Source organism: Mytilus californianus, unplaced genomic scaffold (assembly GCF_021869535.1).
Source record: "Mytilus californianus isolate M0D057914Y unplaced genomic scaffold, xbMytCali1.0.p SCAF_4, whole genome shotgun sequence".
Taxonomy (NCBI): Eukaryota; Metazoa; Mollusca; class Bivalvia; order Mytilida; family Mytilidae; genus Mytilus; species Mytilus californianus.
This window is the reverse complement of record NW_026262690.1, coordinates 2,092,800-2,108,518: the sequence shown is the minus strand read 5'-3', so window position 1 is coordinate 2,108,518 and position 15,719 is coordinate 2,092,800. Positions and strand designations below refer to the sequence as shown.

At 31.7% G+C, this 15,719-nt stretch overlaps 2 protein-coding genes across 5 annotated transcripts in view; both read right to left on the bottom strand.

The window, feature by feature from the left end:
- LOC127737260 (uncharacterized) overlaps window positions 1-15,719 on the bottom strand; it is a 249,379-nt gene that overhangs the window by 74,062 nt on the left and 159,598 nt on the right. The gene's annotated exons all lie outside the window — the stretch shown is intronic.
- The window catches only part of LOC127737252 (CD109 antigen-like), a 55,010-nt gene that overhangs the window by 23,848 nt on the left and 15,443 nt on the right, over window positions 1-15,719 (bottom strand). For both annotated transcript variants that reach the window (XM_052247796.1, XM_052247795.1), the window contains exons 12-22: window positions 15,096-15,374; window positions 13,829-13,930; window positions 12,527-12,589; window positions 10,724-10,918; window positions 7,669-7,818; window positions 7,388-7,501; window positions 5,708-5,762; window positions 3,451-3,622; window positions 1,693-1,810; window positions 1,386-1,499; window positions 367-456 (exon numbers count right to left, since the gene is read on the bottom strand). In XM_052247796.1, coding sequence (XP_052103756.1) covers window positions 367-456; window positions 1,386-1,499; window positions 1,693-1,810; window positions 3,451-3,622; window positions 5,708-5,762; window positions 7,388-7,501; window positions 7,669-7,818; window positions 10,724-10,918; window positions 12,527-12,589; window positions 13,829-13,930; window positions 15,096-15,374 — 1,452 coding nt within the window. The remainder of the gene's footprint in view (window positions 1-366; window positions 457-1,385; window positions 1,500-1,692; window positions 1,811-3,450; window positions 3,623-5,707; window positions 5,763-7,387; window positions 7,502-7,668; window positions 7,819-10,723; window positions 10,919-12,526; window positions 12,590-13,828; window positions 13,931-15,095; window positions 15,375-15,719) is intronic.

Below are 15,719 nucleotides of genomic sequence, written 5' to 3'. Positions count from 1 at the left end.
ATAAGCCTGAGATCTTTGATGCGATTTTGAAAAGAACAATAAAAAAACACAACGTCTATTTTACCCTATATTTTTAGTTCTTCATTAGTTGTCCAGCTATAAAGCAAAGAACAGTAGAATTTTTTAATGACACATTCCGAAACATAAGTGTATACCAGATGTGTTCAATGCAACGATTGTAGACAGTTCTGTAGTGAATGATGTCGTTTACAAAAATCAAATGGTGCATAAGCTTTGTTTTTTTTTTACTTAAATGTTAAGTTTAACGTAGTATCTGATTGCTTTTCGTTCATAAAAGCATTTTTAACTCCTGCAACGCTTTTTGTAATTCTTTTAAATGCAGTGTTTTATTTAAAGTATATTTACCTTTGTCCAACCATCACCACCTGGATTAAAACTGTTTCCATTTCCATCTACAAAACTGAAGTCAGCATTGTTTGACAGCTTCACAGATACCTGATGAATAAAGTTGTCTGATCTGATTAAATACAGAAATGAAACCTGGTAACTGTTTTATGAAAGCAATAAGCCTTGATATAATGAAGGTGATCTTCATCGCAAAATAATTTTTTATAATAGTCTTATCTCAAGTTTGTACTATAACTAAAGTTTCAAATTTCTCAAGATTACTAAGATAACTAAGATTGTCGTTACGTTTATGCCTTTTTTATTTCATAATTAAACTAACAAACATTTCATCCTGAGTTAATTTTCTATTATTGTACAATATTTTTAGAAAAAAAAATATTGATTTACAAGGTATGAAAAATAATATTCTAAAAATTTGTTCCCGAAATGTTGGATATAAAAATTGGAAGATATTGTATGATTGGTAACGAGATAACTATTCACAAATAACCAACTGACATGGATGTAAACAACTATTTGGTCATGAACTTCCCTGATCCAGGTTTGTCTTAATAAGTATATCATGCACATTGCAATTGGTATCTTACATTCATATAAACTTATTTTTAAAAGCTTTCCCAACCAATTTTATTATCATTTCAGGCCATATGTTTACTGTAATTGTTAGTCATCCGAAGACGTGTGTTGTCCAACAAGGCGTTCATAGCTATTGCACTTTCCCTTCATGAACACGCGTATTCCATAGTTAAAGACTAGTAAACTCGACAGAATTCGGTCAAGGTCTATCACCTAATTTTTTATTACTTTGTTTGTTGGAGAAAGTTAAATGATGAAAACAAACAGTTATAGATTCTGTTATAAATGAATTAATTGGAAATGTTGAACAGTTTTTGGTACAAAAAATATTTCATGTAATTTTCAAGATGAAGACCATAAATGAAAGAAATGATACTTTAATTTTCGATTTTGGTGCATGCATTTTTACTAAAAATACTATTTCATGAAAGCCATTTTACCTGTTGATCCCGGTCTAAGTAATTAAAGACAGTGGCTTGAACTATTATAATTTCACCTCTAATTGCAGAAAACGGAAGTTCAAATCGCATGAAAAATTTCTGAAATGTCGTCAACTAAAACAAAAAAATATTACATATAAAGTCTAGAGCATTTTCATATTGAAGATTAAAATTTTGAAATTTGATTTGATATCATATATCATATTAGCAGTAATTGGTACAAAAGTAATAACACAATCCTTTTTCAAAATAGGCAACACAATTGAACAATTTATTATGTAAAGACATTGAATAAATTGATATTTACATTTGCCATTTCTGCAGCTACACCAAGTCCCGAAACAGGATTTACAGCAAAAGCTGAAGCCACCCATTCTGTTATGGTATCAGGTGCAGTCGTTTTGATAGTAGCTGTTCCATCAGCGCTTAAAATTCAGAACAAAACCAATGGTTAATATGTAACTATTTCATTTTAATCTACGGCTTCCTTATAATGTTTAGTACGTTTTTTTTTTATAATGCTGCAGAATTATTATCATGGTTTGTTTTTTGAATATGGTACATGTAATCTTCTTTTGATTTTATTTGGGAATGGAAACCAGAAATTGAGAGAGTTTCATATCTACTTTCCTAAGCATGTGAGCACAAAATTGTAAACTCATTAACCTATTTCTTTTAATATTCATTATCATGAGAAAGTAGTCTGGCTAACGTTATAGCCTTTTTTTTTATTAAATATGAGTCAAATATCGTTTTTGAAAGGAAAAGGTAGTCATTAATAAAAAAAATGAAAAGATGCAGTGTGTGTACTTACTTAACAAACTTATATAAATACCGGAGCATACCTTACATGTTTATAATGTAAATGCAATTGTAGGAGAAACAACAATAACGATACCAATTACGTTGCTGAAAAGTTTCTCATTTGGACAATAATGGTCTCTTAAGTGATGTTAATGCCAACTGTTGGAGAATCAAAAACCAAATACAAATATTGATGAGCTGATAAAACCAAAAAAGTAAAGAGACATACATGGGAACAGAGCTATTCATGAGGGAGATACAATTTTCAAACAGAACATTTCAATAAAAGAACTCAGTATGTTCATGCCAGTACAAATATACAAAAGTATACTACTGGTCTAAATATACAACCGTCTTTACTAAAGAATTGATTTAAGTGATCAATACCACGGAATATCTCTAGAAATACAATGTATTTAATTTATTTAACCCAAAGTTTGTAACTAAAATTTATCAAATTCAAAGGTCATAAATAATGACAAAACAATCAAACAATAAAAGCACAGAATAAAAAGATAAAATTCTTTACTAGTAGCAGTAGCATATTGTAAAATACTGACAAACTATCAAAGAGGGGAGAAAGATACCCGAGTGACAGTCAAACTCATAGATCGAAAATATCAAAGTGTTTACCGTTAATGATATTCAATCACAAAACTTTTTGGCAAGTCTCAATAATGTTTTCTTGTATCTCAGCTTTTTGAGATATTTTCAAGACAAATTTATTATTCAAATATATTTTGATGAAAAAAACTTTCTCATTGAGAGTTCAAAGTAGTACAAAGAAATTAAAATTTCTAGTCTGGTTGGCTTTTATACTCGGCTTGATATATCTATAGACAGTTGTATTTTGTTGAAAACAGTATATTTCGACGCATTTTTGATGCGTCTTTGTGTTGCTGAATTATGAATGTATAAACAATATGTCCTTGCGTTCCTCTTAACTGTTTCAAATATAAACAAGTGTACAAAAGTGTTTTTTGAACTTTCAGACATTCTTAAAAATTGCAACAGGGAAAAAGTTTCCCGCGTAAACAATATCACTTTCATGTTACGTAATATCATGATCTAACTCTTCTATTTGTTAAGTAGGTTAACAATAGTTTGAGAATTAAGTAATTAGTTATACTATAACAGCTCCTCATATTTGTTCTACATTGATTTAGACAGAGTTATCCAAGCTCAAGAATTCCTAAATTTTATAACACACAATTATCAGGCAATATATTATTAAAATATAGAGCAAAAATTAAAATCTCACCCCGTTGTTCTGTCAACCCAAAGCCATGTCTCGGGAAAATTTTTTCTTGTTCGTGTGGGCGACATCAGCCCACCTCCGCCCCCAGCCAAAGCACCATTACCACTAAAGCCACTTGAATCATCCATACTTGCTCCAGCCGTTCTGTGCATCACCCTGCTCTCACGAAAAGTTCCTAAAAGTATTTGATGTAAATGAACAGCTAACGGAATTTGACTTTTTACTGTATTGTAAATAACAAGCACATGAAATACACACGCTCTAAGATTTGTGCGTCCGAATCTCTATTATGAACTAAACTTCATCAGGAACGCTCAAACCTAAACATTTGAAAGCCAAGGATGCGTAAATACATTGCAAGTTTAGGAGCTATATGACAAAAAAACATAAATAAAAAAAATAACCAGAATACCTAAATTCATTTAAGATCGATTATGCTTGAGGAAATTGGAACCTTAGTTTCCAAGTAATTAATAAATATATGAAAGGTGAATTTTAAAAAAAGTATATGTTATAAATCGTGTCATTACTGAAGCACAGACTACTAAGCTGATGATACCATCGGAGATAGATCGATCAACAAGAAGCGGTTTTGACCCAGTGCTATTAAATGAAATACATACTTCACAAATTCTGTGCGTCCGGAACGCTTTTCTAGATTTAGCTTCATCAGAACGGTGAGCTATTGCTCAATAATGATACCCCGCTTTTAGTATCCGGTAAACAGGAAGGTGAAGAGCATTTGATATGATGATTCATTACACGATATAACTTGTTCACATGCAGGCGTATTACAAATTTTAAGAAGCTCTTTTCTGTAGTTCCCTAAAGAATGTGACGAAACTTTCAGGACGCTTTTATTTGTAAATCGTGACAAATGTGATTGAAAGAAACAACACAAAACCCCATCTTAGATTAACAAAAATCAACCTCGGAAAAGTAAAATATGATTGAGTAATGAAACATTCAAAAGGAAATAGATATCCTTTTGAAGATGTTCACTGGATATCAAAAGTTTGAAAAAGTCAAACAAAACAATCTTTCGAATTTCATAAGAGATTAATCTTTCAAATATAGTAATTAATATTTTTTTATTTTATCTTACAAACCATCAAGGTTTCAAATTTCTTGCAAAACTGTAAAAACAGTAAAAGCACTCTCATATTATTTAACATTTAGAAACAAGAAACAGCATTATCAGCAACTCTTAACTACTAATTGCCTGATAAAAAGTTGGCAAGGTTGAGGCTGCTACTCATATTAAATTGTTTTAAACGTTCCGTTTAAATTGCCCATTACAATTCAAATATCTCGATATTGAGATTGTTTTTGTACCAAGTCAGGAAAATGTCTATTGTTATCTTATAGTTCGTTTCTGTGTGTGTTGCATTTTAGTGTTTCTGGTGTGTCGTTGTTCTCCTCTTATAGTTGATGTGTTTCCCTCAGTTTTAGTTTGTAACCCGGATTTGTTTTTTCTCAATCGATTTATGAATTTCGAACAGCGGTATACTACTGTTGCCTTTATTTGATATATCAAATGACATTTGCGCAACGAAGTGACCAATCTATGTCATGACATCAATCTATCTATAAAATGTGTTTTTTTTTTATAGCGATTGTAATTAATATAAATTTAGCAGTTGGAGGTGCTAAATCATGGCTTTTATGTTGTCTTTTACAGAAAATGGTTTAATCGTCTGAATCGTGTGAATATGTAAGGGTACTTGATGAATATTATTAAAACAAGCTAACTGATAGTTTACCAGAAGCGACAAGGACCCAGTAGTAGCAAAAATGTATACAATTAGCCATAGGGTAATAATATGTCAGAGTCGATAAGGATCGAATAATGTAAAAGAAAGTGAAGCAGTTATAAAATTGTGACGACGATTAATCGTGGATAAATCAATAATGAACGATCTTTAACGTTTGTCCAATAGATTGTGCTGACCGAAATACGATGGTTGTATTGCAGATATCGTATATTATGAATTCAAATGCACGTGAAGTTTTACCATACATTTTCTTAAAATTGTAAATTTAAAATCTTAAATAAATGTTGATTTTTATTTTACATGTATTTTCCACAATAATTCCAGTATTAAGGTTCCTCTGTTAACATTATCGTTTGATATTAAATCTGATTTTGTGTTAAACAAAGAAACATATTAGGAATGTTATGAAAAATAAATTGTTAATATAGTGTACATTCGAATAATGAAAATAAGCTATGCCTATCGCAACACATACAAATACTTACTCGGAGGTGTATATTGAAACAATACTGCATCAGTCAAAACATAAACACCTGCTCCCTAAAAAATATCAGTTCAATACAAAGGCATCACAGATCTGAAGCAACTTTTAAAGGAAACGTGCAATGAGAATATCAGGAGGCTGTAATTTAGTGGTTGTCGTTGGTTGCTTTTCTTCATATTTGTTGTTCTCGTGTGTTAATATAGCGTAAATCAGTCCGTTGGTTTATCTGTTTAATATTTTGCAACGTCAGGACCTTTATAGCTTACAAAACGGTGTGGTTTTGTTCATTGTTGATGGCCGAAAATGACCTTTAATTGATTATAATACGTCATTAAGGCCCTGGTGGATAGTTGTTCCATTGATAATCAAACCACATTTACTTATTCAAATATATCAAAGAACACATTCACCACATATTCACAACACTAGATCATTTTGAAACATGTTTGGCCACTATAGTGGAGTTAAAACTTCGGTGATGTTGTAGTCTGAAAGATTGATAGTACTACAACATCCACACATGCTGTTCCTCTGCATGCATATACATTTAGTAAGACGTTCACATATGTGATCTTCTTTTGTATTCATTCTTGCTTAATGGTAACAAGGTAAGAAACCAGCAGTGTAAATTAAAAAAAAAAGAAGAAAAAACTAACACCTTCTATGTCATGATTTCCTTGATAGAGGGTTGCTGCTCACAAGGAAGCTATTAAAAGTTCCAAGTGGTTAATTTGAAATCATCCCTTCGTAAATTTTACGGACGCCATCACGAGTTGGTGACGACGGATATGTTCCAATTGTCGTAACTAAAATCCCGTCCCCTTTTTCCCGAATGTGACCTACCGAATTAGACTTATCTCCGGTTTTGTACTTACATGAGCAACACGACGGGTGCCACATGTGGAGCAGAATCTGCTTACTCCTCCGGAGCACCTTAGATCACCCCCAATTTTTGGTGGGGTTCGTGTTGCTCAGTCTTTAGTTTTCTATGTTGTGTTTTGTTTACTGTTATTTGTCTGTTGGTCTTTTTCGTTTTCAGCCATGGCGTTGTCAGTTTATTTTCGAGTTTGAATGTCCCTTTAGTATCTTTCGCCTCTCTTTTTTTAATGTGCTTTTCTGGATTTAATTTCGTCAGGAACGCTCATAGCCAAAAATGTGAAAGCCAATGATGCGTAAATACCAAACAAGTGTACATATAAAAACTAATAAGGAGATGTAAAGTATGTCTCTAAACATATGTCTGTAAACGTGGTAAATAAAGCAACAAACAAATAAATATAACAAAAGATAGAACTTGATCGCATCATAGTTATTTCATAAACCACAAGTGAATTAAAGCAAGATAATTTAGGTGCATGGTTAATTGTGTGCGAGTCAGTATGCCGAACTGTTAAATGTATATTCCACCCTGAAATTATTAAATAGTAAACTTCTACATTGGACTCGACTTATGTTTAATTCTCCCTATGGAGTTATAAAAGTATTACAAAAATACCGAACTCCAAGGTAGATTCATTAGTGTATTACCAGTGGTCATTTGTTAAGTTTGTAAAGGATTTACTACAGGCAACCAGTCGTACAATATGCAAGGCCATTTTGTGATTATTCATCAAATCCTCTTCACCTGAATGTGTATGAAGTTGTTTTTAAACATGAGCAATTTTATTAAGTGCAGACTCACCTGAAAAACGGAGAATGCATCTCTGTCGCTTACAGGTGTAGGCTTCCAGGAATCCCATCCACCAAATCGTGGGGAGTTACCAAAGTTGTTATATTTTTGGAGCTCATTCAAAACCTTTCAAGGTGGTAAAGCAAAGATAACATATGTATATTTATGATACAATATATAACTCATGAAATATGTAGTCTTGAAAAATCAATACGAGAAATATAAAAACATGAAAAATTAAAAAATTAAAAAAACTACATACATCATTTTGATTGAAGCTGCATTTAACTTACATCTTGTGTTGTGATGTCGTTTCCTGATTTCAGTAAAAGAACGCTCTTATCAACAGCCAGAACGTTCACCAGTGAGCTTTTATCAGCCGTCAGTTGAAGGCTTAATTCTTCTCCTGGTTTTGCTATTTTCTTGTTAAATTTCAAAGACACCTAAAACATAAAAGTTAAAAGTGAGATTCTAAAAATAAAATCAACATGGATTTTTGTATTTCTTTAGGATTATTTCTTATTGAAATCTATTTAAGAATATCATCTATAATACCATTGAAAATCCTTTTGCCTTAAAATATGAAACTTTGTAAATGAAAATAACACTTAATATAATTACGTTCGTCCGACCGAGGAGCTTTTCTAGATTAACCTTCATCAGGAACACTTAAACCCCAAAATATTTAATAGCGAAGAATGTATAAGACCTGAATACATGAGGAGCTTTACGACCAAAAGGAACCTAAAGGGAATAGCCGAACTCATCTAAGGTCAACTTTGCCTGAGGGAGTTTAACCTTAGTTAATATTTTATTAGTTTGTCAACGGAGAATTTCAGAAACACATGAAATAAATCCTGTCAGTTCCGAAATATACTCTTACTGTCAACTATGATAAAAGGGTTGAACCAAATATATTCTTTTCTCACATAAAATGCATCTACCAGTATAAAAATTCCCTTGAGACGGTTCCAGGCATATAACAATTCATTGTATAATTAATACAGAAGTACATCGAAATTTAAAACTCAAATCCACGTCTGCCTTTAAATAAATCCTGTAAATCAAATATAGGGAAGAATGATTTGGAATCATTTTTCCATTTGGAATCATGCTCTGATGGAAATTGTTTTACCCATAAAATTATAAGGGATACTAGCTGTAATATAGAAATTTGGGCATCAGACCTCCCTCACTAGGTGACTTTTGAATAAATTCGGATTTAACTTTCGGAATGCCACCATTCCATAAAAATGTTAATATCATGTTGTATTTTAGTTAAATATGGTGTTTGTACAGGACTAGATGAAATGACAGACATAAACCTTGGTATTGCAAGTGATTTGAGAATTATAATTTATTTACTACCAAGGAAAGGCTTTTGACCTCCACACTTAAATGAATGATTCAATTTTGTATATAAATGTATCTAAGTAAGAACGCATTATTTCTACTGAGATATTACATTTTAAACCCAACGTTTTAAAGCTATTAGTCCAATTAATGGAAAAAGAACTTTCTAATTCAATAAAACATCTTTCAGAAAACAACTGGTATTATCATATATACTGGTATAACTATGTTACTTTTATTTCAGTGTCACCAATTTCTTTTACCAAATATCTTATTGTTCGTATGAATACTTATTGCAAGCAGTTCAATAGCAAATATAATTTAAAAAAAGAAGTCAAAGGACATTTTTGTCTAACAACTCTCTCAATTTTGAATGGACCGGAACTAAATCCATTATAAAATACCACTAGATATGTCTGAGGACAAAAATAAGATCCATTAAAAAAAAAAACCAACACTTTTTGAACAATTTCCATTCAAGTGTGTCGAACGCTTTTTCCAAAACTACTAGTTTTATAAGACCTGGATAATTCTGTTATGTAGTCACCAATATGATATCAGTAATTAGTCGTAAATTTTTACAAATGTATGTACCAGTCACAGACCCTGTCTGGTCCGGATATTTGCGCTTTGGAAGAAAGTTTTATTCTTTCCGCAATCACTGTGGCTAATAGATTGTAATTCAAATCTTATAGTGAAAGAGGACGCAAGTTTGAGATGAGAGTTCTGTCCTTATTATGAATAAGAATGAGTATGTCCCGTCTTTGATCAATTGATGGATAATATATTATCATAAAACTGAAGTTTTTGCGTTAGCTTAGGATGCATATATCTTTCTAAAAAACTGAGGCGTTTACAACATAAACCGTATAGTATCAATTTATTTTATCGCAAATCGCAATTCGGAAGTTTATCAGTTGTGTGATATAAAATAAATGAGCAACATAAAATTGCTTCTAGTATCTATGAAAAAAGCAGTTTTATGTTGGCATACTTCATACATATAATTGGACAAAAGAAGGCAAGAAAATCCCCATAAGGATTTATTTAACAGAGGAATATTCGTATCTCAAAATCTACACTCGAAAAGATATCAAGAAGAGCGAACAACATACATTATCACTCAACAAGAACTATTTTTACGGTTATTATCATGAATTGATTGTAACAATATTTCTATATTTAGCGTTTTTACTCATACAGTGATCCTATATGTGCACTATTGTCTATCAGATTTAGAATAGGTTAAGTTATGTTTCAAACACTGTCGCTTGCTCCCGAATAACGATTCGATATCGCATGAAGGACGACATCTGAATATCAGAAAATGATTGACGCCCATGATAACTTCAGTATAGTTTCCCCATAATCAGCTTCTGTTCTTTTTTGATTTTGTTTTGGAGAATCTGTCCATGTTTGAAAACTAATCTTGATTCCCAGATGTCTTGTCTACCACGTTTTGTATGAATCGGAAACGGGAAAGACATTAAAAATAGAAAATGCTACGATTGTCAACTTCTATGGTTCATACAAAAATGCGTATGTGATATAAGTGACAACTATCCGATTATCCAACAATAAACAAAATACCGAAATGAATATAAACATATCTCAATTATTCCCTAAGGCTTTTAATAAGGGTTAATCCATTTATTTCCTATGACTTTCTTGTTTGTAGTATCTTGAAGAATTGTTTTGAAATTCAACTCATTATCAATGGCGTATCATAATAGGAACAGAATAATCTATGCGCATGCCTTTGAAAAGGTAGACAAAGGAAAGCAATCGTAATGCATTTATTTTGTCCGGTCAATAAAAGAAAGCATCAAAAAGGGAGTTTTAAACCATAAACCATTACATTTCTAGATTTCCCAGGAATATTAAACTCTGTTAAACAAAAAATGTGTTCATACTCAATAATAATTTACCAAAAAATTGCATCAGCTTTGATAAAAAAGCACGATTATATCAATCATAACTTTAAAAAATACCCACTGTATTGTCAAATATGTCCTCAATAGGTATGTTGGTAGCATCAGCCACAATTTCACCATCTTGTCGTCTAGCATAATATACCAATAACCTTGCTTGAGGAACCATTCCATATGATATCATCAGTCTTTGGTTTCGCTGTGTTTCTTGGTTCATTGTAAATCTACCTTGTGTTACAAGGGATCCTTTCGAAAACACCTGTCAACAAAATAAAAACCGTTATTATTTTTACGTATTAAGATTTTTAATTGCCGTTTAAACTATGGTAGAAATTAAGAATTGTACTTAAATTAGTTTTGAGTGAAAAATAATGAAAATGCATATCAAAATAGAGATTGTAAGTTTTTCTGTCGTCCAATATTATAATTATAGGTAACATATTCAACTCAAAAGCAATCCCTTCATGAGGAAAACATGACAAATTATCACTTCATAATCGATCAACTTTTGATTTTGAATATCCCTTTTGTATCTTGTGCCTCTGTAAGACAACTATAAATAACAGACCAAACTAGACAAAGTGATGTCCCCGCACTCCACTCTGAAGTAACTGTATTATAACAAAGTCAATGTATGACTTTCTTTGAGATATTATTGTGTCTGGGAGACACACATGATGCCCCGCAGATGCAAAGTGTTATTTTAAAAATTTAGCATGGGAGCACATAGGTCTATGGTTCACTGTAGGAGGAGTTATCCGGAAACGCTATGCACCTCTTATGCACGTAAATACTCCAAAAAATGACAAAGTTCAACTATCTCCCTAAAGAGCAAATATTATTTAAAATTAAAATCCTGACCACATGCACACCTTCAATTTATGTACAAACAGCCAGCAAAGTGGAAACTTCCTAGCATTCAAACTGTGGGAGGAGTTATCCGGAAACGCTATGCACCTCTTATGCAAGTAAATACTCCAAAACATGACAAAGTTCATCGATCTCCCAAAAAAGCAAATATTGATAAAAATCAAAACCCTGACCACATGCACACTTTCAATATATGTACAAACAGCCAGCAAAGTGAAAACTTCCTAGCATTCAAACTGTAGGAGGAGTTATCCGGAAACGCTATGCACCTCTTACGCAAGTATATACTCCAAAAATGACAAAGTTCAACTATCTCCCAAAAGAGCAAATATGAATAAAAATCAAAACCCTGACCACATGCACACCTTCAATATATGTACAAACAGTCAGCAAAGTAAATACTTCCTAGCATTCAAACTGTAGGAGAAGTTATCTGGAATTACTATATACCCATAATGGGACGGACGGACGGACGGACAGGGGTAAAACAATATCCCCCCCCCCCCCAACTTTTAGTAGCGGGGGAATAATGAGGTAGATGTAAGCAACTTTAGTTATTGTACAAGATTCAACAATAAGCAAACCTATACAGTATAGTAAGCTATAAAGGACCCAGAAATGACAAAAAATGAAACTATTCAAACGATAAAATCAAACGGTTAGAATTATGTAGAACAAAAATAAAAGCGACCAAAGACAACTACTGAATTACAGGCTCCTCACTTGGAAAAGGCACACATAGAATGTTGCAGGGTTAAACAAAGAAATCAACCAATTAGTAAGATCTCTTTGACATACTTACAGTCTTTAATAGATCTTAAATTTCAAAGATTTGTTTGAACAAGTTAATGCGTCTCTCGGTTTCTGGTTTTAACTTTGATTTGTAATTCAGTAAAGAGTCGTTGATAAGAATGCACATGTTGATTAAAAGGTGTATGCTTTATCAGGTTCTGTTTTATTTCTTAAAATGTAATGTTAATGCACAAGGAATACTCACTTTATAACTACAGTAACGAATTGCTTCTGTGACTTTCACAAGTAGTGGTAAATACTCCCCTGGCTAAACAAGAATCATATTTGTAAATACAAATAAATTTCCGTAATAGAAAGATTACATTGAATTTCTCGTTTTCAAAATCTGTTTAAATTTGATCATTTAATGGCAATTGGTGTATTCTAAATATGGTGACAACACAATGTATTGAGGGCGATGTATGATACAAGCTATCATCTGCGCACAAAAATTGCAATACTTTTGATCTTTCCAAATTCATGACATTGAGTGTATAAGTTAACTTAATCAATCATCTTATTGAAAGGTCATTTTTCACGTTAAAGTGATATCATAATTTGCATAATTTATATGATTCAAGACTTTTTTGGAATAACTTGTTAGATGTCTTTGCAAGATTTAATTAAGCATTAACTTATATCACCCCACAGCTCCGTTCTCAAATGTACACATATAGTGTGTTCGACATCAAGTTCAAAAGCGTGTTTTTGGCCATCTTGAACTTGCAGTGATGTGAATTTTTTCAATGTTGAAACTGACTTTGATATGAAAAACATTAATACACGCGTTGTTTATTGATTTGCACATGTTTTCTGTTGATGTGCGAGTAGCGAGTAGTGATTGTGTGTCATGAATTAATATAGCATTATCATTTCTTTACCTTTTATACATACTATAGGTACAATATTGCATGAACAACAACATTATCCAAAAAGGTATTAAAATAAGATCAATAACACACAAATGATCCCATCTAGCTAAATATCTTTTTGCGTAAGAAGGTTCATGACATCTTTATTTTGATTTGTTGTCAATGTATGTAACTAGAAGTTCCTTAATGTATATTTAGTATCATAAAAAATGTAAGACCCAATTCAACATTTAATGTAAGAAATATGATTAAATTCATATTATCTAGCGATGTCTGAATTCACAGCGAGCTGAACTATTTTGTTACCTTTGTATAACACTCATGTGCTAATTGTTGTATGCATTCTACATAGATTAAACATATTTCACGATCTGATTTTATAAATTCATCACTTAAATCTGAAATGTCTAACCAACCTATCAATACATTAGCATATAATAAGAATATAACTTTATTTCAAATGAAAAGTAGCTGGTCTATGTTAAAAGCTTAATGGAAGTATGAATCACATGTATAACACATAAGTCATTCACAGATATTTTGAAAAAAGCTGTGTCTAGCAGTATTATTTAGAGCAAGATAAGACATAATATGTTTCAAACTTGAAGAGACTATTTGTAAAATTCAATACAGACCTTTGCAGCTTTATTGTTCCTGACAGAAACCTGTATGTAATTTCTGCTAGGGGATTCCGCTCGGTTTACACTTTTATATGCACTGGCACCACGATAGAACGCCTGTAAGTAATGATTTAAACTATATATAATATATATATAACTATTTCCTTGTTTGTACGGAATAAATATATTTTTTATATTTTATTTTGTTGCACATTAGAACATTATAACATCCATTAACATATCTAGGTTAATAAGTTGGAAAGTTTGTAGTTAGCAAAAAGACTTCAAGCATGTGCATAACAAAACTAACTGAATACTCTTGTGATTTCACCGTCTCCTGGTGTAAATTTTGTCTTATTGAATTTCTTATTTGTTTAACAGCAGTCACCTGTTTATATATATCAGTTAGTTTTGTTATGCACATGCTTGAAGTCTTTTTGCTAACTACAAACTTTCCAACTTATTAACCTAGATATGTTGATGGATGTTATAATGTGCAACAAAATAAAATATACAAAATATATTTATTCCGTACAAACAAGGAAATAGTTGTATTTTTAAAAATATTTAGTAATCATTTTTTGTTAAAAACTAAAAAACTAAAATAATAAAAAAAAATTGCAGTTAATTTAAAAAAAAAAAAAAAAAACAATTGGTATGTGTGTTGGCGTTTGTTTTTGTTGCACTTCGGTGTTCCTGTTGTTTCCTTTGTTTTCCTCTTATAGTTGATGTGTTTCCCTCGGTTTTTGTTTGTAACCCGGATTAGATTTCTCTCAATCGATTTATGACTTTTGATCACCGGTATACTACTATTGCCTTCTTTTATATAGGGGAAATGTGTCTTCAACTGTGTATATGAATATAGTTAATTGAAAGCTCATATCTCAGTCGTTAAGGTGTCAAATTTTTAGACGAATATGATAACATGATATCGATGTGACTGCATGGTCAACCTTTTAGCCCTTTTGTGTAACAGCCAAAGATGAAGCTGAGACATTTATCGACAAAAAAGCCTAGTTAACAAAGACAGTCCAAGCGGCATGATGTCACAAATTAAAGCAAAGGTTCAAATTACGCTGTTTTTGTTAAGTTAACATGATGTTCTTATCATTTTGTTATTGGTATTGTACAATAAAAAGGTAACATGTTAAACAAGAATTTTGGTGGATAACCTTTTTCGTAGAATGTCAATTGCCAGCTCGTGCAATATACATGTAACAGTCTTTTCTACCTGAAATTCACTTATATGTGTATTCCATCCCTTATATATATATACAATTACCTCTATAATTCCATTTTCTGCCGCTTTTGGAAAGTTTGCTGATAACACAAAAATTCCTGATTCAGGTATTTGTACGACCCTTGTCCACAATACTTTTTGTTCATTTCGAGTTTCAGGTTGAGGCATTTGTCCAATAGGCATGACTTGACCACCAGTGCCAGATGATCCAGGACTAACGTCTTGTTTTTCCTTGATCACGGGTACGTAATACTTCACTGTGATGTTTACCATACCTAACGGTGGCTTTATAGGACTGTCATCATGTTGTGTTGCCCGCAACTAAAATTACATTCATAGATAAATATGTAATATGAACAAATTTAATAACTTTATAAAAAATTATGATTATGAACTTCCCGTCTTTACTTTATAAATACAATATACCAAGCTCTAGGCAGCCATGAGTCAAGATTTCTAACTTAATTTCACCCCATGAAAGTGTTAATTCAAAGGCAAGAACAATGTTACAAATTGTAAATTGTCTAAGACTCTGAAAAATTAACTTAAAACTTAAAAATTAGTTTGGTTCAATAAGATATGCGATGAATTTGAACTACATTGACGATGTGTAAATCATATCTATTACGTTTGATTATTTCCTTTACTCGACAAACGTCTACGTTA